The sequence below is a fragment of the Dendrobates tinctorius genome, unplaced genomic scaffold, assembly GCF_039654945.1.
Source record: "Dendrobates tinctorius isolate UK_male_01 unplaced genomic scaffold, ASM3965494v1 ptg000140l, whole genome shotgun sequence".
Lineage (NCBI taxonomy): Eukaryota > Metazoa > Chordata > Amphibia > Anura > Dendrobatidae > Dendrobates > Dendrobates tinctorius.
Genome location: NW_027361808.1, coordinates 6,495,115 through 6,522,403, shown reverse-complemented (window position 1 = coordinate 6,522,403; position 27,289 = coordinate 6,495,115). Strand labels below are relative to the sequence as shown.

General features: G+C 43.2%; 1 protein-coding gene across 4 annotated transcripts in view; it reads right to left on the bottom strand.

The window, feature by feature from the left end:
• Positions 1-27,289, bottom strand: part of FAM120B (family with sequence similarity 120 member B) — a 240,479-nt gene that overhangs the window by 187,998 nt on the left and 25,192 nt on the right. For all 4 annotated transcript variants that reach the window (XM_073545102.1, XM_073545101.1, XM_073545103.1 and 1 more), the window contains exon 4: positions 13,168-13,269. In XM_073545102.1, the coding sequence (XP_073401203.1) occupies positions 13,168-13,269 (102 nt within the window). The remainder of the gene's footprint in view (positions 1-13,167; positions 13,270-27,289) is intronic.

The following is a 27,289-nucleotide window of genomic DNA, read 5'->3' as shown; positions in this document are numbered from 1 at the left end:
CTGCCTGTGTGGCAGCTCACTAGCGACCACTTAGCGATGTACCAGCGATCCTGACCGCGTCATATCGCTGGTCAGGATCGCTGGTACATCGCTAAGTGTGACAGTACCTTAAGGGTGCTGGTGGAAAACCCCATGTCAAGACCTCTTTGTAAGAATTCTAGCATCTGCGCTATCAGTGTGGACTGCCCAGCTACTACCCCTGAAGGAAACTTTTCCAGATCCTAACGTAGATTTTGGTTGTAATTGGTTTTCTGCTTTTGAGCAGGGTGTTAATTAGGGCTGGGGAGAAACCTTTCTCCTTTAGTAGTGACTGTTCAAAATCCACGCCGTCAGATGTAGGCCAGCCACCTGAGGCTGGTAAACTGGGCCCTGGGATAGGAGATCTGGGATGTTTGGTAGGACCCATGGGTCGGACACAGACATGGTCCTGAGGCATGAGAACCATGCCCTTCTGGGCCAAAACGGGGCGATCACAATAATCCTCGCTTTGTCCTTCCTGACTTTCCTCATCACCAGGAGTAGTAGAGACAGGGGAGGGAAGGCATATGCTAGCCTGAAGTCCCATTTGATCAGAAGAGCATCTACTGCCAGTGGCTTTTCTCTGAGATTCAGAGAGCAAAATTGAGGCACTTTCCTGTTCTCTCTGGTGGCGAAGAGGTCCACTTCTGGCTGCCCCCATTTTTGTACGATCAGGTCGAAGATGGAGGTTTTTAAGGACCATTCCCCTTGTCTTAGAAGGTTGCGGCTTAGGAAGTTCGCTGTGGTGTTTTCTCTTCCTTTTATGTGCAGAGCTGTTAAAGACAGGTGAAGATGTTGCTCTGCCAATTGAAACAGCCGTTCTGCTACCTTCATCAGGGGTCTGAAACGAGTCCCACTTTGGTGGTTGATGTAAGCCACGGTGACCTGATTGTCGGAGAATATTCGAACATGGTGACCCTGTAGATACACAAGAGGATTTTAACTGACTGCTCTACAGCTGTTAGTTCTTTCAGGTTGGAGGACATTTCCAACTGATGGTAATCCCATAGGTCCTGGATTAAGACCTCCCCCATGTGAGCCCCCCAACCCGTAGGGCTTGTGTCTGTGGTGACTACCCGGGTTACGTTATATTCCCAGGGCACCCCTCTGGCTAGATTGTTTTCGTCTAGCCACCAACCAAGGGATCTTATAGCATGTTGGGACAAAGTCAACTGGCCTTCTAGATAACCGCCCAGGATTTTTTGATGACGTAAAACCTCGCCCTGTAGCACCCTTGTATGGAACTGGGCCAACCGGACCGTGGGGATGCAGGACGAGAGAGAACCCAGGAGGGACACTGCCTTCCTCAGGGACATTGGAGGCGTTCAAGACCTGATGTCGTAGGCGAACTAATTTTTCGGGTGGAAGACGACACTCCTGATTCTGCGAATCTAGGATTAGGCCCAAGAACTGCTGAACTTTCATGGGCTGTAGACGGGACTTCTTAATGTTTAGTAGCCACCCTAACCGTTCCAGAGCTGATTTTGCTTTTTGCAATTGATCCAGACAATGGTCTGCTGTTCTGCCTACAATAAGGAAGTCATCCAGGTAGGGGATTACTAGGATGTCTGCTTCTCGTAGATGGGCCATAACCTCCACTATCACTTTAGTGAACACTCGGGGGGCGACTGCTATACCAAAAGGAAGGGCAACATATTGGAAATGCGGTACCGACCCCTCTAAATGAACCGCCACCCTGAGGAAACGCTGATGAGACGCATGGATGAGTATATGGTAGTAGGAGTCTTTTAAATCCAACACCACCATAAAGCAGTTTTCAAACAGTAACTTTATTGTGGAATTGATCGTTTCCATTTTAAATGGCCGAATGATTAGGTATCTATTGAGTGCCTTCAGGTTTATTATGGTCCTGTAAAAACTATCCGGTTTACAGACCAAAAATAGCAGGGAGTAGAAGCCTTCGCCCTTCTCTGCCTCTAGTACTTTTATCAGTACTTTTAAATTGCATAGGTCATGGATTTTGGTCTCTAGGGCAGCCTGTTCCGACAGGGAAGACCTGAGCGGGGTGACCTTAAAACTGTTCGAGGGGGGGGGCACAGGAAAATTCTAGCCTTAGACCTGAGGCTATCAACCCCAGGATCCAGTTACTGTTTGAGATCCGTGACCAGGTTTGGTAGAAGGCTGATAGTCTACCTCCCACCGGAGCCGCTAGTCATTGGGGAGGTTTCTTGGTCTCATAGGATGCTTCCTGGCGTCACCCTCCAAACATAAACCCGGTACCTTTTTTCTTCTTATCTTCCCATCTGCCCCGGTCTCTGGATGATCTTCTATGGAAAAATCTCTTCCTAGCGAAGGGACGTCTATAGGAAGGGGTGGGCAGGGAAGGGAATTTCTTTTTATCGTCGCCGGCTTTCTCCAGGAGTTCATCTAGGACTGGACCGAATAGATATTCCCCCTCACACAGGATGGAGCAAAGCCTGGATCTGGCCTGGATATCCCCGGGCCAGCATTTCAGCCATATAGCCCTTCGGGCTGCATTTGATAGAACCACGGCTTTGGCCGCCATTCTTGCAGAATCTGCCGAAGCGTCGGTAAAAAAGGCTGCCGCATTCTGGATGGTAGGTAGGGTCTTCAAGATAGATTCCCTCGAGGCTCTGTCCTCTAATTGTGACTCCTGCTGGTCTATTCAAACCATCATAGATCTGGGCGCCAGCTGACATTTCCCATGTCCCTTTCAGTTAGGAGTCTGCCTTTTTATCTAGTGGGTCTTTTAAAGAAGCCATGTCGTCAAAGGGAATAGCGGATTTTTTGGACGCTTTAGTCACTGCTGCGTCCAATTTCAGGGCTTTGTCCCATTTGTTTACCAAGGGTCCTCAAAGGGATATCGCTGTTTAAAAGCCGGTGGTAGGGAGCCTTTCCTTTCTGGTTTCTTCCATTCCCTATTGATCAGGTTTTGGACCTTGTCGTTTAACGGGAACGACTTACGCTTCCTGGGGTCTAAACTGCCGAACATTAGGTCCTGTGCTGACCGTTCTGGTTTGGCGTCTGTTACCCCCATGGTGGCCCTAACTGCCTTGACTAATTTATCCACTTGTCCTAGACCCAAGCAGAAACGACTGGTGTCCTCCTCTGAAGAGAACGCAGACGAAGAAGTGGAGAGCTCTGAGGAATCTTCCTTCCCTCTAGGGTCAGCTGAGGGTCTGACCCTGAGAAGCTTGCTCTCTTTTCTTAGATGACTCCCCCTGGGATACAGACTTTAGAGCTTTAACTTCCGTCCTGATAATTTCCCTTAGACTCAAAAAGAAGTCAGGGGTTTCTTCTGCCACCGTCTGCCGTATACATGACTGGCACAGTTTTTTAGGGTAGGCATCCGGCAAGGGGCAATTGCAAAGGGCACACTCCCTGTTTTTCGCTTTGTCAGCGCACTTCTTCCCCTATAGGAGGAAAAAACATAAGGGGAACACTGCATCAGGGCACATTCACTAAGATCTCTTACCCTGAGCAGTAGGCGTAGGTAACGAATCACGGGGGGGGGGGGCGAGCTGGATCCTTCGGCCTGGAGGAACTTCTGTGGCCGGATTGTCCAGTTCGTTTTTTCTTTTGCTGGGAGATTGTCTGGGACCTCTCAGAGGTACGTTCCTGCTCTCGGTCCAGCTGGGCCACGGGAGCTTCCAGCTCATCCATTGCTGCAAATGGGCCCAAAGTAGCCCTGCAGCGTTTCTGTGGCTTTTTATGCTCCTCCCCCCGGAAATCCGGGTCCACAGGCGATATGCCAGGGGTTCCATTTTCCTCCCTCCCCCCCTCCACGCCTCCCCGCTGCTCCTGCCGGCACCTGCACCACCACCACCCAGCGGCGAACAACAGGACCAGGACGGGGGTTCGGGGGCACATACTCACGTTTCGGCGCTGGCCCTGGAGACGGGCATCCTCCGGACCCCGCTCCCACCTGCTCCGCACACTGTCGTGGAGCCCTACCCGGACCCACCGTGGCACTTCCAGGGACCCCGCACTGACCGAGGTAGGAGACCCACCCGCTACCTGAGTCGGACAGCCGGCCTGGGGATTCCTCGTCCATGATGATACGATCTGTAGGGAATCCTGTCCTTCAGGAACAGGAAACCAACTGATGCGTGGGAGAGGTGCCGCCCTTATGTATCTGTAGGATTTCCTGTTCCTGAAGGGCGGATCCCCTCTCTCAGGTGGTGCTGTCATGGACAACCGAATAAAAGTTGGTCACACTCGTTAAACACTATGTTTGAGGAGTGTGACCAACCTGTCAATCACTTTTCCAAGCGATGCTACAGATCGCTTGGAAAACGCTAGCATTCTGCAAGCTAATTACGCTTGCAAATCGCTAGTTTTTCCACGGGAAATAGGCGGGAATTAAAATGCGGTTTTCTCGCATATTTCCCGCGGAATGGAATTCCCAAGGAAATTTCTGCGGCAATTCCGAAACGTGTGCACATAGCCTAAGACTTTTTCACATTAGCCTTTTTTTGCGCATCGTGTGCATCCATCATGCGCACCTACGTTTAACATGGCGTGGGCATGGTCTTGTATTTGCATGCGTTCGGCTGCGTTATCGTGCACATGCGTTTTTTTTCAGATGTGCGTCTAGACGCGCCAGATGCAACATGTTGCATTTTTGGGGCTGTCCAAAAAAACGCATGTGTACGCTTGCGCACGGAATGCGTAAAAAAACCGCATTACAGTTTGCGTACGCATGCGTTTTAAGAGTAAACATGGCTAGAAACTTAAAACCGTAAAATTGTATACCTTACCGCGCTATACTGAGCAGGTGTATGGGACCAACAAGGTCTATAGTAGACAGAATACCAGAGGGGGTATTGGTTTATAATCTCCACCCTTTCTTCCCCCCCCCCCCCCCTCTGGTATTCTGTCTACTATAGACCTTGTTGGTCCCATACACCTGCTCAGTATAGCGCGGTAAGGTATACAATTTTACAGTTTTTAGTTTCAAACAGGAACCGACACAGCCCTGTCTCCCTACCTGCTGCATCTGAGCTACTTTTTATAGCTAGGTAGCGCCCGTGTATATTGTAAACTATTTGTTTTATATGGCTAGAAACTTGTTAAAACGCATGTGCATAAAAACACAAACGCATGCAAAAACGCATGATGCGTTTTTGCATGCATTTCTATTGCACACGATGCACAAAAAAACGCTAATGTGAAATTAGCCTTAGGTTATTTTCACACTTGCGCTTTTTTGCTGCGCGTTTTTTGCGCACACAAACGCATGAAAAAACGCATCATGCGTTTGTGTGCGTTTTTTTGCGGGTTTTGGTGAGTTTTTTTTACGCATTTGTGCGCATTACAAAGCGCACGTATGCGCACCCATAGACTATAATGGGTGTTTTGCTGTAAAAAAAACGCAATGCGTGCGCATGCATTTTTTGGGGCAAGTCGGACGCACAAAAAATGCAACAGGATGCATTTTGTGCGCCCGAACGCACACTACAAAAAAACGCATGCGCATACAAACGCGTACAAACGCATGTGTATGCGCACCTATGTAAAAGATAGGGGGGAAAAATGCATGCTTTTTTGCGCTAAAAAACAGCGCAAAAAACGCAAGTGTGAAACCAGCCTTCGAAAGGTTAAAGATAGGTGTTTATTTCGGTGTCTGAAATACCTGGAGTCAGTTTGGTTTCATTCATGAGGCAGGCTCGGGCCGAATGTCTGCCCACGACAGTGAACTTGTGTAAAGCTCATGCTTTTAAGGAATGTGGGATGCATTGTTGAAGCTATGAGGCTTTGTACTGGTGGAAACCAAACATGGGGAAACATAAAAGATCAATTTTGACAATGACCACATGACAGAGGATTGTTTTCGAGTAGGTAATTACCTGTCCTTGCAAATATTTTGAAATTACAAGAACGAAAACCGTTCTCAAATGTTTGACATTGAAATTGTTCCAGAAAATGAAGCATTTCTCCCAGAAATTTACTGCAATTACACATGTTTTGCAATACACAAGTTTATTTCTTTTGTGTGTACTAGAACACCACAAAAAAACAGAGAAAAAAAGGCAATTTGGACATAATTTCACACAAAACTCCAAAAATGAGCCAGACAAAATTGTTGGCACCTTCAACTTAATATTTGGTTGCACGCCCTTTGGAATAAATAACTGCAATCAATCGCTTCCTATAACCATCAACAAGCTTCTTCCACCTCTCAACTTGAATTTTGAACCATTATTTTTTGTAAACTGCTCCAGGTCTCTCATATTTGAAGGGCGCCGTCTCCTAACAGCAATTTTAAGACCTCTCCACAGGTGTTCAATGGGATTTAGATTCAGACTCATTATTGGCCACGTCACAACTGTCCAGATCTTTGTTTCCATTTATTTCTGGGTGCTTCTACAAATATGTTTAGGGTCATTTTCCTGCTAGAAGACCCATGACCTAGGAAGCAAACCCTGCTTTCTGACACTGGGCACTACATTGCAACGCCAAAATCCTTTGGTAATCTTTAGATTTCATGAATCCTTGCACATAGTCAAGGCTCGCAGTCTCAGAGGCAGCAAAACAACCCCAAAACATCTGTAACCTTCCACCATATTTGCCCGTAGATACTGTGTTCATTTCTTTGTAGGCATTATTCTGTTTTCAGTAAAAGAAAAAGGGCAATCCCACAAGGGTTGCCGTGATGTGGCGGGATGGCTTGTACATCCATCTTGAATGCGGCAGCCAGGGTCATATTTCTGTCCAGCCGCTTCACCGATGCCTCCATCTTGTGCCAGTCATTACACTGGCTACCTATTCGCTACAGGGTCCAGTATAAACTCATCTCTCTCACCCACAAAGCTCTCCACTGTTCTGCACCGCCTTATATCTCCTCTCTCATCTCTGTCTATCGCCCTACACGTGCCCTCCGTTCTACAAATGACCTAAGACTAACATCCCCCGTAATCCGAACCTCGCACCTCCGTCTCCAAGACTTCTCTCGTGCTGCTCCAGCTCTCTGGAATGCACTTCCCCAGACGATCAGACTGATACCTAGCCCTGACCTATTCAAGCACGCTTTGAAAACCCATCTCTTCAAAGAAGCCTATCACATCAACTACTCAGCAAGCTAACTTTGCCCTGTTCCCTCCTTCCAAATATTATTCTGAATCTGCACCCTACTATTCATCTGTCTCCACACCCTTCATGCACATGATAACTGCACTTGATACTTGTCTATTGCACTTAAACACACGGGCTGATGACCGGATCATGCAGCTTTATATGAAAATCCCTATTATAATTGCCAGACCTGAATTAACAAGCATTTCTCACCTACTGTGTCCCCCCATTTCCTTGTAGATTGTAAGCTTGCGAGCAGGGACCTCACTCCTAATGTCATTGTTTGAATTGTCTTAACTTGTATTGAATTTATTGTCTGTACATGTCCCCGCTTAATTGTAAAGTGCTGCGGAATATGTTGGCGCTATATAAATAAAAATTATTATTATTATTATTATTACATTATTGTGATGTGATTTTCATATTGCCCTCACATGTCACTTGCCACAGATGAGTTTGAACAAATATTACATGCTTGAAAAATAGTAGTTTACCCACAATTTTGGAAAGGTGTCAACCATTTTGTATGGCCTATTTTGGGGGTTTTGTGTGAAGTTACGTCCAATTTGCCTTTTTTCTGTTTTTTTTTTCTGTTGTTCAAATGCACACAAGTGATTGACTGCAGTTATTTATTCCAAAGGGTGTGCAACCAAATATAAGCTGAGTTTGTGTGAAATTATGTCCAATTTGAATTTTTTTTCTCTGTTTTTGTGCTGTTCCAATACAAAGAAAGAAAATAAACATGTCTATAACAATATATGTACAGTGCCTTGCAAAAGTATTCGGCCCCCTGGAACTTTTCAACCTTTTCCCACATATCATGCTTCAAACATAAAGATACCAAATGAAAATTTTTGGTGAAGAATCAACAAGTGGGACACAATTGTGAAGTTGAACAAAATTTTTTGGTTATTTTAAATTTTTGTGGAAATTCAAAAGCTGAAAAGTGGGGCGTGCAATATTATTCGGCCCCTTTAACTTAATACTTTGTTGCGCCACCTTTTGCTGCGATTACAGCTGCAAGTCGCTTGGGGTATGTCTCTATCAGTTTTGTACATCGAGAGACTGAAATTCTTGCCCACTCTTCCTTGGCAAACAGCTTGAGCTCAGTGAGGTTTGATGGAGATCGTTTGTGAACAGCAGTTTTCAGCTCTTTCCACAGATTCTCGATTGGATTCAGGTCTGGACTTTGACTTGGCCATTCTAACACCTGGATACGTTTATTTGTGAATCATTCCATTGAAGATTTTGCTTTATGTTTGGGATCATTGTCTTGTTGGAAGACAAATCTCCGTCCCAGTCTCAGGTCTTTTGCAGACTCCAACAGGTTTTCTTCAAGGATGGTCCTGTATTTGGCTCCATCCATCTTCCCATCAATTTTAACCATCTTCCCTGTCCCTGCTGAAGAAAAGCAGGCCCGAACCATGATGCTGCCACCACCATGTTTGACAGTGGGGATGGTGTGTTCAGGGTGATGAGCTGTGTTGCCTTTACGCCAAACATATCGTTTGGCATTGTTGCCAAAAAGTTCAATTTTGGTTTAATCGACGAGAGCACCTTCTTCCACATGTTTAGTGTGTCTCCCAGGTGGCTTGTTGCAAACTTTAAACGGACACATTTTATGGATATCTTTGAGAAATGGCTTTCTTCTTGCCACTGTTCCATAAAGGCCAGATTTGTGCAGTGTATGACTGATTGTTGTTTTATGGACAAGACTGTCCCACCTCAGCTGTAGATCTCTGCAGTTCATCCAGAGTGATGTTGGGCCTCTTGGATGCATCTCTGATCAGTCTTCTCCTTGTTTGAGATGAAAGTTTAGAGGGACGGCCGGGTCTTGGTAGATTTGCAGTGGTATGATACTCCTTCCATTTCAATATGATCGCTTGCACAGTGCTCCTTGGGATGCTTAAAGTTTTGGAAATCAATTTGTATCCAAATCCGGATTTAAACTTCTCCACAACAGTATTACGGACCTGCCTGTTGTGTTCCTTGGTCTTCATGATGCTCTCTGTGCATCAAACAGAACCCTGAGACTATCACAGAGCAGGTGCATTTATACGGAGACTTGATTGCACACAGGTGGATTATATTTATCATCATTAGTCATTTAGGACAACATTTGATCATTCAGAGATTCATAATGAACTTCTGGAGTGAGCGTGCTGCACTGAAAGTAAAGGGGCCGAATACTATTGCACTCCCCACTTTTCAGTTTTTGAATTTCCACAGAGCCTTATATTTCTATTCTAAATCAATTTACATAAACTAATGACTCCTGTGCAGAGTGTCATCAATGTTACAAGTACTACTATCATTGTACAATATCTTAGGCTGTTTTGCCTACTAGAAATTACTTTTTGCTTGTAATATGTTGCCCTTACACAGGTCAGCAATGTTAGATGACAGATCTGCTTTAAAAGGGTTGTCTGACATAGAGAAAAACATTTTCAAGAGATTGTCCACTAGTCAACAACCTCTTCTTATATACTGTATTCCCCAGTGTAAAATAAAAAAAAAAACCTTATACTACCCTTCCACACCGGAGTCGTACCAGCGATGTAGGTGTCGGATCTCTCAGCCAATCAGTAACTGCTAGTGGGCCGTTTCACTCACACTTCTATAGCTCATCAGAATTTCATACAAGGGAAGTGTGAGCGCTGCAGCCCATTAGTAGCCACTGATTGGCTGCAGTGCTCAAATTGCATAACAATGTCATGCAAGCACCGGGAGACCAGATGCTGAAATGGCGCCAGTGTGGAAGCCTTTCTACAAAGGGGTTCAACAACATTTCAAAAGCGTTGTCTAAGTATTGGATAGCCACTTCACGGCATGGATAAGCTTAAAATAAAAAAGGGACTAGTGTAGGCCGCTCTGTAGGTCTTTGACAGCTTCAGAAGCGATGCCTGCTCCGTTCTGTAGTCAGAGCAGGTCTGTAACCAGTGTTTGGCTGCAGCAATCAGTTGACTAGAAGAGTATGTCCTCGGATGGTTCCTTGATGACATGCTCTTCATGTCACCTGACAGTGGCAGCCAGTCACCAGAAAGCTGTCAATCAACAGCTGATCAGACTATCCACAGCTCGTAAATCACCTGCAATGGCTGATGCTGATTTAGCTAAAGATCCTAGCCAGAATCCAACATCTCTATTACTGCTTACACAAGAGAAGTTTCTGATATGATATTGTTGGTTTGAAATCAGACAACGGAAACTGAAATCAGAACATATGTACAGTTTTCAAAATTAAAGAAAATGCTTAAAAGAATGAACATATACATTTCTATATGCTCTGCATATGATCAGGCTTTAAACCACTTCAGATTTCTAAAAACGCCAAGAAGTACCACAATTAGGCTGAGTTCACACGTGGCGTTTTTTTCGCGTTTCCGCGGCGGTTTTAACCGCGCGATTTTGCCGCGAAAACGTGAAAAATAAGCATCCCATGCATTCCTATGGGATTCCGCAATGCTGTGCTAATGCTGCGGTTTTTACCGCGGCGGAATCGCTTTGCGGTAAAAAACGCAGCATGCTCATTAATTTGCGGAATCGCGGCGATCCCGCACCCATAGGAATGCATTGTTCCACTTACTTTCCGCATGTGGCTGTGCACAACATGCGGAAAGTAAGCAGAACATTTGCGGATGGTACCCACGGTCCGGAGGAGAGAAGACTGTCCTCCGGGCTTTGGGTACCATATCCCTGTAAAAAATAGAATTTTAAAATAAAAAATATTGTTATTCTTACCTTCCGGCGTCCCGCGCAGCATTCCCGCCTCTCTCCACGCTCCCGTTCCCAGTAATCCTTTGCGAAAATGCCCGCGATGGCGTCCGTTCTCGCGAGATCGCGAAGTCTCGCGGTCATTCGCGAGACGTCGCGATCTCGCGAGAACTGACGTCATCGCGGGCATTTTCGCAAAGGATTACTGGGAACGGATGCGCGGGACGTCGGAGGGTAAGAATAACACCATTTTTTATTTTTTTTTACATTCTATCTTTTACTATTGATGCCGCATAGGCGGCCTCAGTAGTAAAAAGTTGGTCACACTCGTCAAACACTGTTTGACGAGTGTGACCAACCTGTCAATCAGTTCTCCAAGCGATGCTCCAGATCGCTTGGAGAACGCTAGTATTCTGCAAGCTAATTACGCTTGCAAAATGCTAGTTTTTCCGCGGGAAAATCGCGGGAATTTAAAATGCGATTTTCCCGCGGAATGGAATTCGGGAATTCTCGCGGGAATTTCCGCGAGAGTTCCGGTACGTGTGCACTTAGCCTTATTCTTTCTGCGTTTTCTGCTCAGAAGACACTCTGCACTATGTGACACAAGTCTATGGGAAAACACAGAAGATGTCCTTAAATCTTTTGGAGCATTTTGACATGACTTTTGCTTAGGAAAAAATGTTAGTGGTTTCTTCATGATTCAATGGAGTGAAAAAATTACTGTAAAACAACAGTAAAATAGACCTCACAGAAACCACAGGAAAACATTCCAAAAACTCGCCAATCGCCAAATAGTTGGAAAAACGCTCAGGAAACGACCAAAAAAGACACCAGAGTTTCCTGAAACGGCTTCCGCTTGAAAAACTTGGCGAGTTCGAGTTTACGCCAAGTTCACACATGGAGTATTATGTGAGTTTTTTACCTCAGTATTTGGGAGCCAAAACCAGGAGTGGGTGATAAATGCAGAAGTGGTGACGAGTTTCTATTATACTTTTCCTCTGATTGTTCCTCTCCTGGTTTTGGCTTAAGGGCCCGTTACACATAGCGATATCGCTAGCAATATCGCTGTAATGTCACTAGTTTTGCAACGTAGCAGTGATATTGCTAGCGATATCGCTATGTGTGATACTTACCTCCGACTGGCTCCCCCGCTGGTTATCGCTGATCGCGCAAGAAGGTCCTGGACAATTTCTCGTCGGGCACTTCCTGTGGCGCCGACGCGGGCGGGAGGACATCAGGATCGCCACGTCTGACAGGTAAGTAGCGACCCCCGACCCCTGCTATGCCGCTGGTGAGATCTGCCTGTGTGGCAGCTCACTAGCGACCACTTAGCGATGCAACAGCGATCCATATCGTTGTCGGGATCGCTGGTGCATCGCTAAGTGTAACGGTACCCTTACACATAGCGATATCGCTGTAACGTCACTGGTTTTGTGACGTAGCAGTGATATTGCTAGCGATATCGCTACATGTCATACTTACCTCCGACCGGCTCCCTCGCTGGTTATCGCTGATCGCGCGAGAAGTTCCTGGACCATTTCTCGTCGGACGCTTCCTGTGGCGACGACGAGCGACGTGTGGACGCCGGCGGGAGGACGTCAGGATCGCCGCGTCTGACAGGTAAGTAGCGACCCCTGCTATGTCGCTGGTGAGATCTGCCTGTGTGGCAGCTCACTAGCGACCACTTAGCGATGCACCAGCGATCCATATCGCTGTCGGGATCACTGGTGCATCGCTAAGTGTAACGGTACCCTTACACATAGCGATATCGCGAGCAATATCGCTGTATCGTCACTGGTTTTGTGACGTAGAAGTGATATTGCTAGCCATAACGCTACATGTGATACTTACCTCCGACCGGCTTCCCCGCTGGTTATCGCTGATCGCGCGAGAAGGTCCTGGACCATTTGTCGTCGGGCGCTTCCTGTGGCGCCGACAAGCGACGCGTGGACGCGGGCGGGAGGACGTCAGGATCGCCTGGTGTGACAGGTAAGTAGCGACGCCCGACCCCTGCGATGTCGCTGGTGAGATCTGCCTGTGTGGCAGCTCACTAGCGACCACTTAGCGATGCACCAGCGATCCATATCGTTGTTGGGATCGCTGGTGCATCGCTAAGTGTAACGGTACCCTTAGACATACTGATGTAAAATACTCATGAAATACTCAATGTGTGCACAAGAACCAAAGAAAAGCAGCAGACACGTACATAACATTTGTAGAGATTGCTAGAAAAAAGAGCTGTTAAGTCAGCGGGCAGCTTCTCAGAAGACTCCAAATCAGAGGATCATTAGAGGACCACTTTTTGGTCACTGTAGTGTTCCAATCACTTTACCATTACTTTTAAAAAAAGAGGGGAAAAAACTAATTGTGATATCTCACCTGCTATGGAAAGTGGAACTGCGGGAACAAACTCTGGTTTCTCCAGCATATTTCCGTGGTATACATACCATTCATGGACCCCAGCACATTTATCTGGAGAACCTAGAAGTAGAGAAATACAAGAACTGATCAAACAGACAGATACCAAACAGCAGTAACTATTATTACTAGTAGTGCTCGAGAAGCTGTGGTCATGGCAGGGGCTTATTACGATGGGCCCACTAATGCTTAATCCCACCACTATGAGTGGTAGAATCTCACCAGCACCAGCCGACATCTCCTCTCTAATGGGAGAGTGTCTTCACTGAATACAGATTTTACCTCAGAATTGAGAATTTTGATAATGACCGATCAATTCTGGCAGAGAAAGAAGCAGATTTCTCTGATAAGATATATTATAAAGTTGCTTATTTTCACGTGTACTATTGATTTATGACATAAAATTGTAAACCACAGTTATCCTTTAAGGACCAGGCCCATTTTTGTTAATTCGCACACGGGGTTTAAAGAGCTGTTTCTTGTTTGAATACTCAAATCATTTTTGCATTTTTTTCTTCGCGTGGGGTTTAATTTTTATGCTATATTCATGCTCTCTTTTTCATTTTTTTGCACAATTAGCTGATATCGGTGGGAAAATAAGTATCCATTTTGCTCATTTTTTATGACCACAAAATACCACTGTAATACATTTTAACATTTTACTCCTTTCTGTAACAATTATTGTTATACATTCAACACAGTTTTTTATGATGTGGGCTGCATTCGTAACAGCGCTTTTGATTGGCAGTGAGTTTTTTTTATTATTTTTATCTCCTTTTTATTTTTCTTTTATTTCACATATTGGGGTTCCTAGAAGATCATAAAATACCTTGTGGTGGCTATTTCATCAATTAAATCCTTTTTTTCATCAGTTTTCTCCTGTAACTGGTATATTAGACCCAGTTAGAGGGGAAATGAAGCCTCCTCATAGATGACTTGACCGGGTCTCCTAGAACCGATGAGCTCCTGCTTCCTTCCTATACCCAGCGATCGCATGACCACTGAGTCCAGAGGAGGAAGCGCCGCTAGTCCTTCCCATTACTGTATGCACAGAGCTTATTCAGTGCTGTTTACACAGCGATCAGGAAGTCAGAGATGGTAATAAACCGTATCTTTCTTCTCGATATAGTGCTCACCTCCCACAGCTGTACAGGTGCATGCATCTCCCACTATGCATAGATGTTTTAGAATGTCACTGCAGAATAGAATGAGGACTGCCTGGATGTTTAGCTTTTTTTGGCAGTTCAAAGGTAGTTAAAGGCAATAAAAAACATTTTTACTTCGGCAGAACTCTTAACCCTGTTGAACCATTTTGAAGAATTTGGCACAAAAAACGACAATGAACACCAAAGGCAAAAAAGAAAAGTGATTTAACAACCTCCACAAATGATGATTAGGGGCCTTAGTCTACTTGCTCTGTTTATTTGACCAGTCCTCTAGATTTCCGATCCAAATAGACAGATGGTTTAATGTTATTGTAGCCCCATCAACACTAATTGTACATTTCAGTGGAGTCTTGACAACAATTGCTGGAAACACGGCTGAGCCTAACACATCCATGAAAACACCTCGGAATATTCCTCAATTTCTTGTGGGAGGAAAAACATAAAACGAACATGTTTAACTTACAGTGCGAGTCATTAACGCCTGTGTTACACCGATGAAAGATAAGACATTTTCCTGCTGAAGGGTTTACTTAACAATACAACAATCCCCTATACATCAGTAAAGTGAGTCCCAGCTCCGCAGACATAATAAGAAAACACTGATGTAAGTGCAAAGAAATGCACGGCTCCCATCAAGCATGCAGAAGTTTCCTCTCAGATTGTTGTGTTAGGCCCTGCCACCTCTACACATCATGACTATGGCACGACCAGGTGCATACGTAGAATAGGGCATTGCTTCACATGTATACAGGAGAACAACCTTTCCTTGTCAGGTATGACTTCAACACATCTCACGTGGAAGGATGTAAATATACATCAAATCGGAATCTGTCACCAGGTATTTGCCACCTAATCTGAGAGCAACGTAAAGAAGAGACAAAGACCCAGGTTCCAGCGATCTGTTACTTACTGAGCTGCTTGCTATAGTTTTGATAAGACAACAATTTTGTCAGTAGGAGATTAACACTAGAGGACTAGCATACCTGATACCATGTTGTCCTCCCTATTCATGAGCTCTGTATAACCCCGCCCACACCACTGATTGGAAGATTTCTGTGTACACTGAGCTGCCAATCAGTGGTGTAGGTGGGGTTATAAAGCGCTCAGCATTTAGAGAACTGCTAGATCTGCAGCAGAGAAAACAGGGATTTTATCAAAATTGCACCAAGCAGCTTATCAAGTTATACATATCTGGAATTGGGGCTCTGCCCCTATATAATGCAGGAGCAGCAAGCGACTAAGCAACGCTTCACTTAGAAACCTAGCCCATTGGCTGTGACAGCTATTACAGCACATCCCCATGTAAGTGAATGCAGCTTTTGTGCAATACAAAACAAAGTCCAATAAAAACTGGCACTGTTTTTAACCCCTTCACGCCGCAGCCCATTTTCGTTTTTGTGTTTCTGTTTTTTGCTCTCCATACCTTTTTTATTATTCCATCAATATGGGCATGTGAGGGATTGTTTTTTTTTGCGGGACAAGTTGTACTTTTGAATGGCGTTATTGATTTTACCATGAAAAACGGGAAAAAAATTCCAAGTGCGGTGAAATTGCAAGAAAGTGCAATTCCATAAGTTTTTGTGTTTGTTTGCTTTTTTAACATGTTCACCAAACTGACCTGCCATTATGATTCTCCAGGTCAGGTCACTGCAAGTTCGTAGATACTAAACATGTCTAAGTTCTTTTTTTATTTAAGTGGTAAAAAAAAATCTAAAATTTGTCAAAAAAAAAAAATTATATATATTTACACAAACACACACAGTACAGACCAAAAGATTGGACACACCTTCTCATTCAAAAAGAGTTTTCTTTATTTTCATGACAATGAAAACTGTAGATTCGCTCTGAAGGTATCAAAACTATGAATTAACACATGTGGAATTATATAATTAACAAAAAAGTGTGAAACAACTGAAAATATGTCTTATATTCTAGATTCTTCAAAGTAGCCACCTTTTGCTTTGAATACTGCTTTGCACACTCATGGCATTATCTTGATGAGCTTCAAGAGGTAGTCACCGGAAATGGTTTTCACTTCACAGGTGTGCCCTGTCAGGTTTAATAAGTGGGATTTATTGTCTTATAAATGGGGTTGGGACCATCAGTTGTGCTGTGCAGAAGTCTGGTGGATACACAGGTGATAGTCCTACTGAATAGACTGTTAGAATTTGTATTATGGCAAGAAAAAAGCAGCTAAGTAAAGAATAACGAGTGGCCATCATTACTTTAAGAAATGAAGGTTAGTCCGAAAAATTGGGAAAACTTTGAAAGTGTCCCCAAGCGCAGTGGCAAAAACCATCAAGCGCTACAAAGAAACTGGCTCACATGAGGACCGCCCCAGGAAAGGACCAAGAGTCACCTCTGCTGCGGAGGATAAGTTCATCCGAGTCACCAGCCTCAGAAATCGCAGGTTAACAGCAGCTCAGATTAGAGACCAGGTCAATGCCACACAGAGTTCTAGCAGCAGACACATCTCTACAACTGTTAAGAGACTTGGTGCAGCAGGCCTTCATGGTAAAATAGCTGCTAGGAAACCACTGCTATGGACAGGCAACAAGCAGAAGAGACTTGTTTGGGCTAAAGAACACAAGGAATGGACATTAGACCAGTGGAAATCTGTGCTTTGGTCTGATAAGTCCAAATTTGAGATCTTTGGTTCCAACCACCGTGTCTTTGTGCGACGCAGAAATGGTGAACGAATGGACTCTACATGCCTGGTTTCCACCGTGAAGCATGGAGGAGGAGGTGAGCTGGTGTGGGGGATTTATTCAAAATTGAAGGCATACTGAAACAGCATGGCTACCACAGCATCTTGCAGTGGCATGCTATTCCATCCGGTTTGCGTTTAGTTGGACCATCATTTATTTTTCAACAGGACAATGACCCCAAACACACCTCCAGGCTGTGTAAGGGCTATTTGACCAAGAAGGAGAGTGATGAGGTGCTACGCCAGATGACCTGGCCTCCACAGTCACCAGACCTGAACCCAATCGAGATGGTTTGGGGTGAGCTGGACCGCAGAGTGAAGGCAAAAGGGCCAACAAGTGCTAAGCATCTCTGGGAACTCCTTCAAGACTGTTGGAAGACCATTTCTGGTGACTACCTCTTGAAGCTCATCAAGAGAATACCAAGAGTGTGCGAAGCAGTAATCAAAGCAAAAGGTGGCTACTTTGAAGAACCTAGAATATAAGACATATTTTCAGTTGTTTCACACTTTTTTGTTAATTATATAATTCCACATGTGTTAATTCACAGTTTTGATGCCTTCAGAGTGAATCTACAATTTTCATTGTCATGAAAATAAAGAAAACTATTTGAATGAGAAGGTGTGTCCAAACTTTTGGTCTGTATACTATATCTACATCTATATATATATATATATATATATATATATATATATACACAGTCATGGCCAAAAGTATTGACACCCCTGCAATTCTGTCAGATAATACTCAGTTTCTTCCTGAAAATGATTGCAAACACAAATTCTTTGGTATTATTATCTTCAATTAATTTGTCTTAAATGAAAAAACACAAAAAGAATTGTCCTAAAGCCAAATTGGATATAATTCCACACCAAACATAACAAAGAGGGTGGACAAAAGTATTGGCACTGTTCGAAAAATCTTGTGATGCTTCTCTAATTTGTGTAATTAACAGCACCTATAACTTACCTGTGGCACCTAACAGGTGTTAGCAATAACTAAATCACACTTGCAGCCAGTTGACATGGATTAAAGTTGACTCAACCTCTGTCCTGTGTCCTTGTGTGTACCACATTGAGCATGGAGAAAAGAAAGAAGACCAAAGAACTGTCTGAGGACTTGAGAAACCAAATTGTGAGGAAGCATGAGCAATCTCAAGGCTACAAGTCCATCTCCAAAGACCTGAATGTTCCTGTGTCTACCGTGTGCAATGTCATCAAGAAGTTTAAAGCCCATGGCACTGTGGCTAACCTCCCTAGATGTGGCCGGAAAAGAAAATTGACAAGAGATTTCAACGCAAGATTGTGCGGATGTTGGATAAAGAACCTCCACTAACATCCAAACAAGTTCAAGCTGCCCTGCAGTCCGAGGGTACAACGGTGTCAACCCGTACTATCCGTCGGCATCTGAATGAAAAGGGACTGTATGGTAGGAGACCCAGGAAGACTCCACTTCTTACCCCGAGACATAAAAAAGCCAGGCTGGAGTTTGCCAAAACTTACCTGAAAAAGCCTAAAACATTTTGGAAGAATGTTCTCTGGTCAGATGAGACAAAAGTAGAGCTTTTAGGGCAAAAGCATCAACAGAGTTTACAGGAGAAAAAAGAGGCATTCAAAGAAAAGTACATGGTCCCTACAGTCAAACATGGCGGAGGTTCCCTGATGTTTTGGGGTTGCTTTGCTGCCTCTGGCACTGGACTGCTTGACCGTGTGCATGGCATTATGAAGTCAGAAGACTATCAACAAATTTTGCAGCATAATTTAGGGCCCAGTGTGAGAAAGCTGGGTCTCCCTCAGAGGTCATGGGTCTTCCAGCAGGACAATAACCCAAAACACACTTCAAAAAGCACTAGAAAATGGTTTGAGAGAAAGCACTGGAGACTTCTAAGGTGGCCAGCAATGAGTCCAGACCTGAATCCCATAGAACACCTGTGGAGAAATCTAAAAAGCAAGTTTGGAGAAGGCACCCTTCAAATATCAGGGACCTGGAGTAGTTTGCCAAAGAAGAATGGTCTAAAATTCCAGCAGAGCATTGTAAGAAACTCATTGATGGTTACCGGAAGCGGTTGGTCGCAGTTATTTTGGCTAAAGGTTGTGCAACCAAGTATTAGGCTGAGTTTGCCAATACTTTTGTCCGGCCCATTTTTGGAGTTTTGTGTAAAATGATCAATGTTTTGCTTTTTGCTTCATTCTCTTTTGTGTTTTTTCATTTAAGACAAATTAAATGAAGATAATAATACCAAAGAATTTGTGTTTGCAATCATTTTCAGGAAGAAACTGAATATTATCTGACAGAATTGCAGGGGTGTCAATACTTTTGGCCATGACTGTGTATATATATATATATATATATATATATATATATATATTATATATATATACATATACAGTCATATGTAAAAGTTTGGGCACCCCTATTAATGTTAACCTTTTTCTTCATAACAATTTTGGTTTTTGCAACAACTATTTCAGTTTCATATATCTAATAACTGATGGACTCAGTTATATTTCTGGATTCAAATGAGGTTTATTGTACTAACAGAAAATGTGCAATCTGCATTTAAACAAAATTTGACCAGTGCAAAAGTATGGGCACCCTTATCATTTTCTTGATTTGAACACTCCCAACTATTTTTTACTGACTCCCTGAAGCACTAAATTGGTTTTGTAACCTCACTGAGCTTTGAACTTCATAGCCAGGTGTATCAAATCATGAGAAAAGGTATTTCAAGTGGCCACTTGCAAGTAGTTCTCCTATTTGATTCTCCTATGAAGAGTGGCATCATGGGCTCCTCAAAACAACTCTCAAATGATCTGAAAACAAAGATTATTCAACATAGCTTTTCAGGGGAAGGATACAAAAAGTTGTCTCAGAGATTTAACCTGTCAGTTTCCACTGTGAGGAACATAGTAAGGAAATGGAAGAACACAGGTACAGTTCTTGTTAAGCCCAGAAGTGGCAGGCCAAGAAAAATATCAGAAAGGCAGAGAAGAAGAATGGTGAGAACAGTCAAGGACAATCCACAGACCATCTCCAAAGACCTGCAGCATCATCTTGCTGCAGATGGTGTCACTGTGCATCGGTCAACAATACAGCGCATGCATAACGCCTTTTTGTATGACCAAACAACTCAATCTTTGTTTCATCAGTCCACAGGATGTTCTTCCAAAATGTAACTGGATTGTCCAAATGTGCTTTTGCATACCTCAGGCAACTCTGTTTGTGGCGTGCTTGCAGAAACGGCTTCTTTCGCATCACTCTCCCATACAGCTTCTCCTTGTGCAAAGTGCGCTGTATTGTTGACCGATGCACAGTGACACCATCTGCAGCAAGATGATGCTGCAGGTCTTTGGAGGTGGTCTGTGGATTGTCCTTGACTGTTCTCACCATTCTTCTTCTCTGCCTTTCTGATATTTTTCTTGGCCTGCCACTTCTGGGCTTAACAAGAACTGTACCTGTGTTCTTCCATTTCCTTACTATGTTCCTCACAGTGGAAACTGACAGGTTAAATCTCTGAGACTTTTTGTATCCTTCCCCTGAAAAGCTATGTTGTTTTCAGATCATTTGAGAGTTGTTTTGAGGAGCCCATGATGCCACTCTTCATAGGAGAATCAAATAGGAGAACTACTTGCAAGTGGCCACTTGAAATACCTTTTCTCATGATTTGATACACCTGGCTATGAAGTTCAAAGCTCAATGAGGTTACAAAACCAATTTAGTGCTTCAGGAAGTCAGTAAAAAGTAGTTAGGAGTGTTCAAATCAAGAAAATGATAAGGGTGCCCATACTTTTGCACCGGTCAAATTTTGTTTAAATGCAGATTGCACATTTTCTGTTAGTACAATATACCTCATTTGAATACAGAAATATAACTGAGTCCATCAGTTATTAGATATATGAAACTGAAATAGCTGTTGCAAAAACCAAAATTGTTATAAAGAAAAAAGGTTAACATTAATAGGGGTGCCCAAACTTTTACATATGACTGTATATATATATATACACACACACACACACACACACACACACACTGTGCAGAATTATTAGGCAAGTTGTATTTGAGAGAATTCTTTTTATTATTGAATAACAACTATGTTCTCAATCAACCCAAGAGACTCTTAAATATCAAAGCTTAATATTTTTGGAAGTTGGAGTGGGTTTTTTTTTTAGATTTGGCTATTTTATGAGGATATCTGTTTGTGCAGGTAACTATTACTTTGCAGAATTATTAGGCAACTTAATAAAAACCAAATATATACCCATCTCACTTGTTTATTTTCACCAGGTAAACCAATAGAGCAACACAAAATTTAGGAATAAACATTTCTGACACTCAAAAACAAAACAAAAAAAAAAAAAATCAGTGACCAATATAGCCACCTTTCTTTACAACGACACTCAAAAGCCTTCCATCCATAGATTCTGTCAGCTGCTTGATCTGTTTACGATCAACATTGCGTGCCGCAGCCACCACAGCCTCCCAGACACTGTCCCCAGAGGTGTAATGTTTTGACTCCATGTAGATCTCACATTTTATGAGGGACCACAGGTTCTCTATGGGGTTCAGATCAGGTGAACAAGGGGGCCATGTCATTATTTTTTCTTCTTTTAGACCTTTACTGGGCAGCCACGCTGTGGAGTGTTTGGATGCATGTGATGGAGCATTGTCCTGCATGAAAATCATGTTTTTCTTGAATGATACCGACTTCTTTCTGTACCACTGCTTGAAGAAGGTGTCTTCCAGAAACTGCCAGTAGGTCTGGCAGTTGAGCTTCACTCCATCCTCAACCCAAAAAGGTCCCACAAGTTCATCTTTGATGATAACAGCCCATACCAGTACCCCACCTCCACCTTGTTGGCATCTGAGTCGGAGTGGAGCTCTCTGCCCTTTACTGATCCAGCCTTGGGCCCATCCATCTGGCCAATCAAGAGTCACTCTCATTTCATCAGTCCATAAAACCTTAGAAAAATCAGTCTTAAGATATTTCTTGGCCCAGTCTTGACGTTTTATCTTATGTTTCTTGTTGAAAGGAGGTCGTTTTTCAGCCTTCCTTACCTTGGCCATGTCCCTGAGTATGGCACACCTTGTGCTTTTTGATACTCCAGTAACATTGCAGCTCTGAAATATGGCAAAACTGGTGGCAAATGGCATCTTCATGCTTGATTTTTCTCAATTCATGGGCAGTTATTTTGCGCCTTTTTTTTATCAACACGCTTCTTGCGACCCTGCTGGATATTTGCCATGAAACGCTTGATTGTTCGGTGATCACGCTTCAAAAGTTTGGCAATTTCAAGACTGCTGCATCCCTCTGCAAGACATCTCACAATTTTTGACTTTTCAGAGTCCGTCAAATCTTTCTTCGGACCCATTTTGCCAAAGGAAAGGAAGTTGCCTAATAATTAAGCACACCTTATATAGGGTGTTGATGTCATTAGACCACACCCCTCCTCATTACAGGGATGCAAATCACCCGATTTACATAATTGGCAGTTGGCTTTCAAGCCTATACAGCTTGCAGTAGGACAACATGTATAAAAAGGATGATGTGATCAAAATACTCATTTGACTAATAATTCTGCACCCAGTGTATAATTGCGTCATTTTCCGAGACCCGTAGCATCTCCATTTTTCGTGATCTCGGGTTGGGTTAGGGCTGATACCATTTTGGTGCAGATAAAATCTTTTAATAGCCCGTTATTGCATTTTAATGTAATGTTGCGGCGACCAAAAAAAAAATAATTATGGCATTTTGACCTTTTATTTTGCTACGCCGTTTACAAATTGGATTAATTCTTTTTATATCTTGATAAATTGGGCAATTCTGAACACGACAATATCAAATATGTGTATTTTTATTTTTTTTGTTTTATTTTGAATGGGGCAAATAGGGGGTGATTTGAACTTAATTTTTTTTTTTACTTTTCATTTGCTTCAATAATCTCCATGGGAGACTAGAAGATGGGATAACCTGATCGCCTCTGCTACACACAGACGATGATCAGATCGCCTGTGTGTAGCAGAAATGCTCACTTGCTATGAGTGCCGACCACTGGGCGGCGCTCATAACAATCCGGCAATGACAACCACAGGGGTATGCTGCTGACCACAGGTTGTCATGCCAACCCATTTGCGTCACGAGGTCACGTGACACGGGCCCCGATGGGTGGGATTAGTGATGCATATCCGGCGGAATTACATTGAATGCCGCTGTCAGAGACTAACAGCGGCATTTAACAGGTTAACAGCCGCAGGTGGATTGCAATTCCACCCACGGCTGTTAGGGGCACATGTCAGCTGTTCAAAACAGCTAACGTGTTCCGGGTAAGATGCCCAGAGTCGGAGCTCATATCAAAATGAGGGTCAAGACATGCGAAGTACATGTACGGCACATGTCGTGAAAGAGTTAAAAGGTGTTGTCCGGGACTTTTATATTGATTGCTTATCCTTAGTGTAGCTCATCTAGGACCATCACTGATCGGTGGTTTGCAGATCATACAGAACCCACTGCACAATATGTGCTGCTGTGGTGTCGCGCCGCTATACTGCCAGGGGACCTGCTAACAGCTGATAAATAGTGATGCTAGGTATTGGATTTCCACCCACCCAATGTTGATGTCCTATCTTAAGTTTTACATCTTTCGGTCCTTGGAGCTTTGTGGTGACTTATTTTCTGCATGGCAAGCTGTAGCTTTACTGTAATTATGTCATTTTGTAGTACACATTATACTGCTTCTTTACCTTTTTTAACACACAAGTCATCAGACAGCTTAATAGCTCATTCATGCATCAGCTTTTACTTATTTTTCACAGACAGAATATGTGCTTATGATATTCTATGGGGTAGTGGACAACACAAAACACAAAGTTGCGTGATATTGATCCAAATGTCGATTCCTACTCACCAATGGAAGTCTATAGGTCACTGAATATATCGGTAGCACTCAGATACCATCCGTGTGCTGTGTATTTTTCATGCACTGTTTGATAGAAGCTGGAGACTTTTTTTCTCCATTTGAGTAAAACTAATGAAACTCTAACCAAACTATGTTGGTAAAAACTGACACTGCCCAACTCTGATGACAGCCTGATCAAAACCACTGAAGAAACTCTGATTGCTTTTCTCATCTGGGAAACTAACTACCCAATGAATGAGTAATAATTGCATGTTCATTTTATTCTGTGGTTCAATTTCACAACCACAAGACTATCTGTATATAGTTTTTTATGTCTTACATTTTTCTGCACACAAAAATCACTTTTTAAACAAAATCATTTTTTTAGGTGTTGCCTTAGACTGTCATCAACATTTTGTTAATTTTTCTGCAGAAAGTATTAGGAATAAGGGTACGTGCACACGCTGCGGATTGCAGTGCGGATTTGGCCGCGCGGATTTTGTAAAATCCACAGGTAAATCTGCAGGTCAAAAGACCTGCGGTTTTACCTGCGGATTGCTCTGCGGTTTTGCCCTGCGGTTTATCACCTCCACAATGGAGGAGATGGCAAACCGCAGCGGAATCCGCAGAAAGAATTGACATGTCAATTCTTTCTGCGGTTTCAAAACCGCGGAAAAATCCGCACCGTCTGCACTGCGGTTTTTTATTCCCATAGGGAATAATGGTACTGTACACCGCAGGAAAAACTGCTGCGGACCCGCAGCGGCCAAAACCGCTGCGGAACCGCAACAGAATCCGCAGCGTGTGCACACACCCTAAGGGGCTTGCTTTTTGGGGGGACAAGCTGTTTTTTTTCCATTGATCTCATTTTGAGGTACATACAACTTTATATTCCATTTGTTGGTAGGAGAGATGAACAAAAGACTGGCAATAAATCTAGATTTTTTTTCCAACATTCACCATGTTATTGCACAGGTCGATAATTATGATGATACCAAATTTACAGTATATAGTTGGTTGACTTCTTCTGCACAAGAAAATTATTTTTTAAAAATAACCTTTTAATTCAAATTTTTGTAAGGCGGAATGAGCAAAAACAGCAATTCTAGAAGAAATATTGACATAATTAATAATAGATGTTATTACAAACAAGGAAATACCAAAATCTGAATATTTTAGGGGAAAGTGCTTTATAAACAAACTAAACAATTTTTGTCAGAAAATCTGGGCTGTAAGATTTGTTTTGCTTTTAAAAATTGAAGGGTAAATTTATTGTCAAGTAACTTTCAGAAAAAGCGGTCTTCTGTGTATGTACAGTGCGTTGCGAAAGTATTCGGCCCCCTGGAACTTTTCAACCTTTTCCCACATATCATGCTTCAAACATAAAGAGACCAAATGTAAATTTTTGGTGAAGAATCAACAAGTGGGACACAATTGTGAAGCTGAACAAAATTTATTGGTTATTTTAAATTTTTGTGGAAAGTCAAAAACTGAAAAGTGGGGCGTGCAATATTATTCAGCCCCTTTAACTTAATACTTTGTTGCGCCACCTTTTGCTGCGATTACAGCTGCAAGTCGCTTGGGGTATGTCTCTATCAGTTTTGTACATCGAGAGACTGAAATTCTTGCCCATTCTTCCTTGGCAAACAGCTCGAGCTCAGTGAGGTTTGATGGAGATCGTTTGCGAACAGCAGTTTTCAGCTCTTTCCACAGATTCTCGATTGGAATTAGGTCTGGACTTTGACTTGGCCATTCTAACACCGGGATACGTTTATTTGTGAATCATTCCATTGTAGATTTTGCTTTATGTTTGGGATCATTGTCTTGTTGGAAGACAAATCTCCGTCCCAGTCTCAGGTCTTTTGCAGACTCCAACAGGTTTTCTTCATGAATGGTCCTGTATTTGGCTCCATCAATCTTACCATCAATTTTAACCATCTTCCCTGTCCCTGCTGAAGAAAAGCAGGCGCAAACCATGATGCTACCACCACCATGTTTGACAGTGGGGATGGTGTGTTCAGGGTGATGAGCTGTGTTGCCTTTACGCCAAACATATCGTTTGGCATTGTTGCCAAAAAGTTCAATTTTGGTTTCATCTGCCCAGAGCACCTTCTTCCACATGTTTGGTGTGTCTCCCAGGTGGCTTGTTGCAAACTTTAAACAACACTTTTTATGGATATCTTTGAGAAATAGCTTTCTTCTTGCCACTCTTCCATAAAGGCCAGATTTGTGCAGTGTATGACTGATTGTTGTTTTATGAACACACTGTCCCACCTCAGCTGTAGATCTCTGCAGTTCATCCAGAGTGATCATGGGTCTCTTGGCTGCCATCTCTGATCAGTCTTCTCCTTGTTTGAGATGAAAGTTTAGAGGGCCGTCGGGTCTTAGTAGATTTCCAGTGGTATGATACTCCTTCCATTTCAATATGATCACTTGCACAGTGCTCCTTGGGATGTTTAAAGTTTTGGAAATCATTTTGTATCCAAATCCGGCTTTATACTTCTCCACAACAGTATCACGGACCTGCCTGTTGTGTTCCTTGGTCTTCATGATGCTCTCTGTGCTTCAAACAGAACTCTGAGACTGTCACAGAGCAAGTGCATTTATACGGAGACATGATTACACACAGGTGGATTATATTTATCATCATTAGCCATTTAGGACAACATTGGATCATTCAGAGATCCACGAAGAACTTCTGGAGTGAGTTTGCTGCACTGAAAGTAAAGGGGCCGAATAATATTGCACGCCCCACTTTTCAACTTTTGAATTTCCACAAAAATTTAAAATAACCAATAAAATTCGTTCAACTTCACAATTGGGTCCCACTTATTGTTGATTCTTCACCAAAAATTTACATTTGTTATCTTTACGTTTGAAGCATGATATGTGGGAAAAAGTTGAAAAGTTCCAGGGAGCCGAATACTTTCGCAAGGCACTGTACTTGAGGAATAAAACTATATCTAGCCATTATATGACTTACCGTATATACTCGTGTATAAGCTGAGATTTTCAGCACATTTTTTTGTACTGAAAATGCCCCCCCCCTCGGAATATACATGAGTCATTGTCCAGAAAGCCAGCGGGGTATGGTAGCAGCGGAGCAGCAGCAGGAGCCGGCAGCTGTGACATCATACTCACCCTCCTTGCGTCGTCGCTGAACGTCCCTGCATCTCCGTTATCCGATGCGGCTGCATTTCTTGTGCTCAGCGGTCACGTGGTACCACACATGAAGGTAATGAATATGCACGCGTCTCCACTCCAATAGGTGAGAGTGCATATTCATTACGTTAATGAGCTGAGTACAGGCAGCGCTACC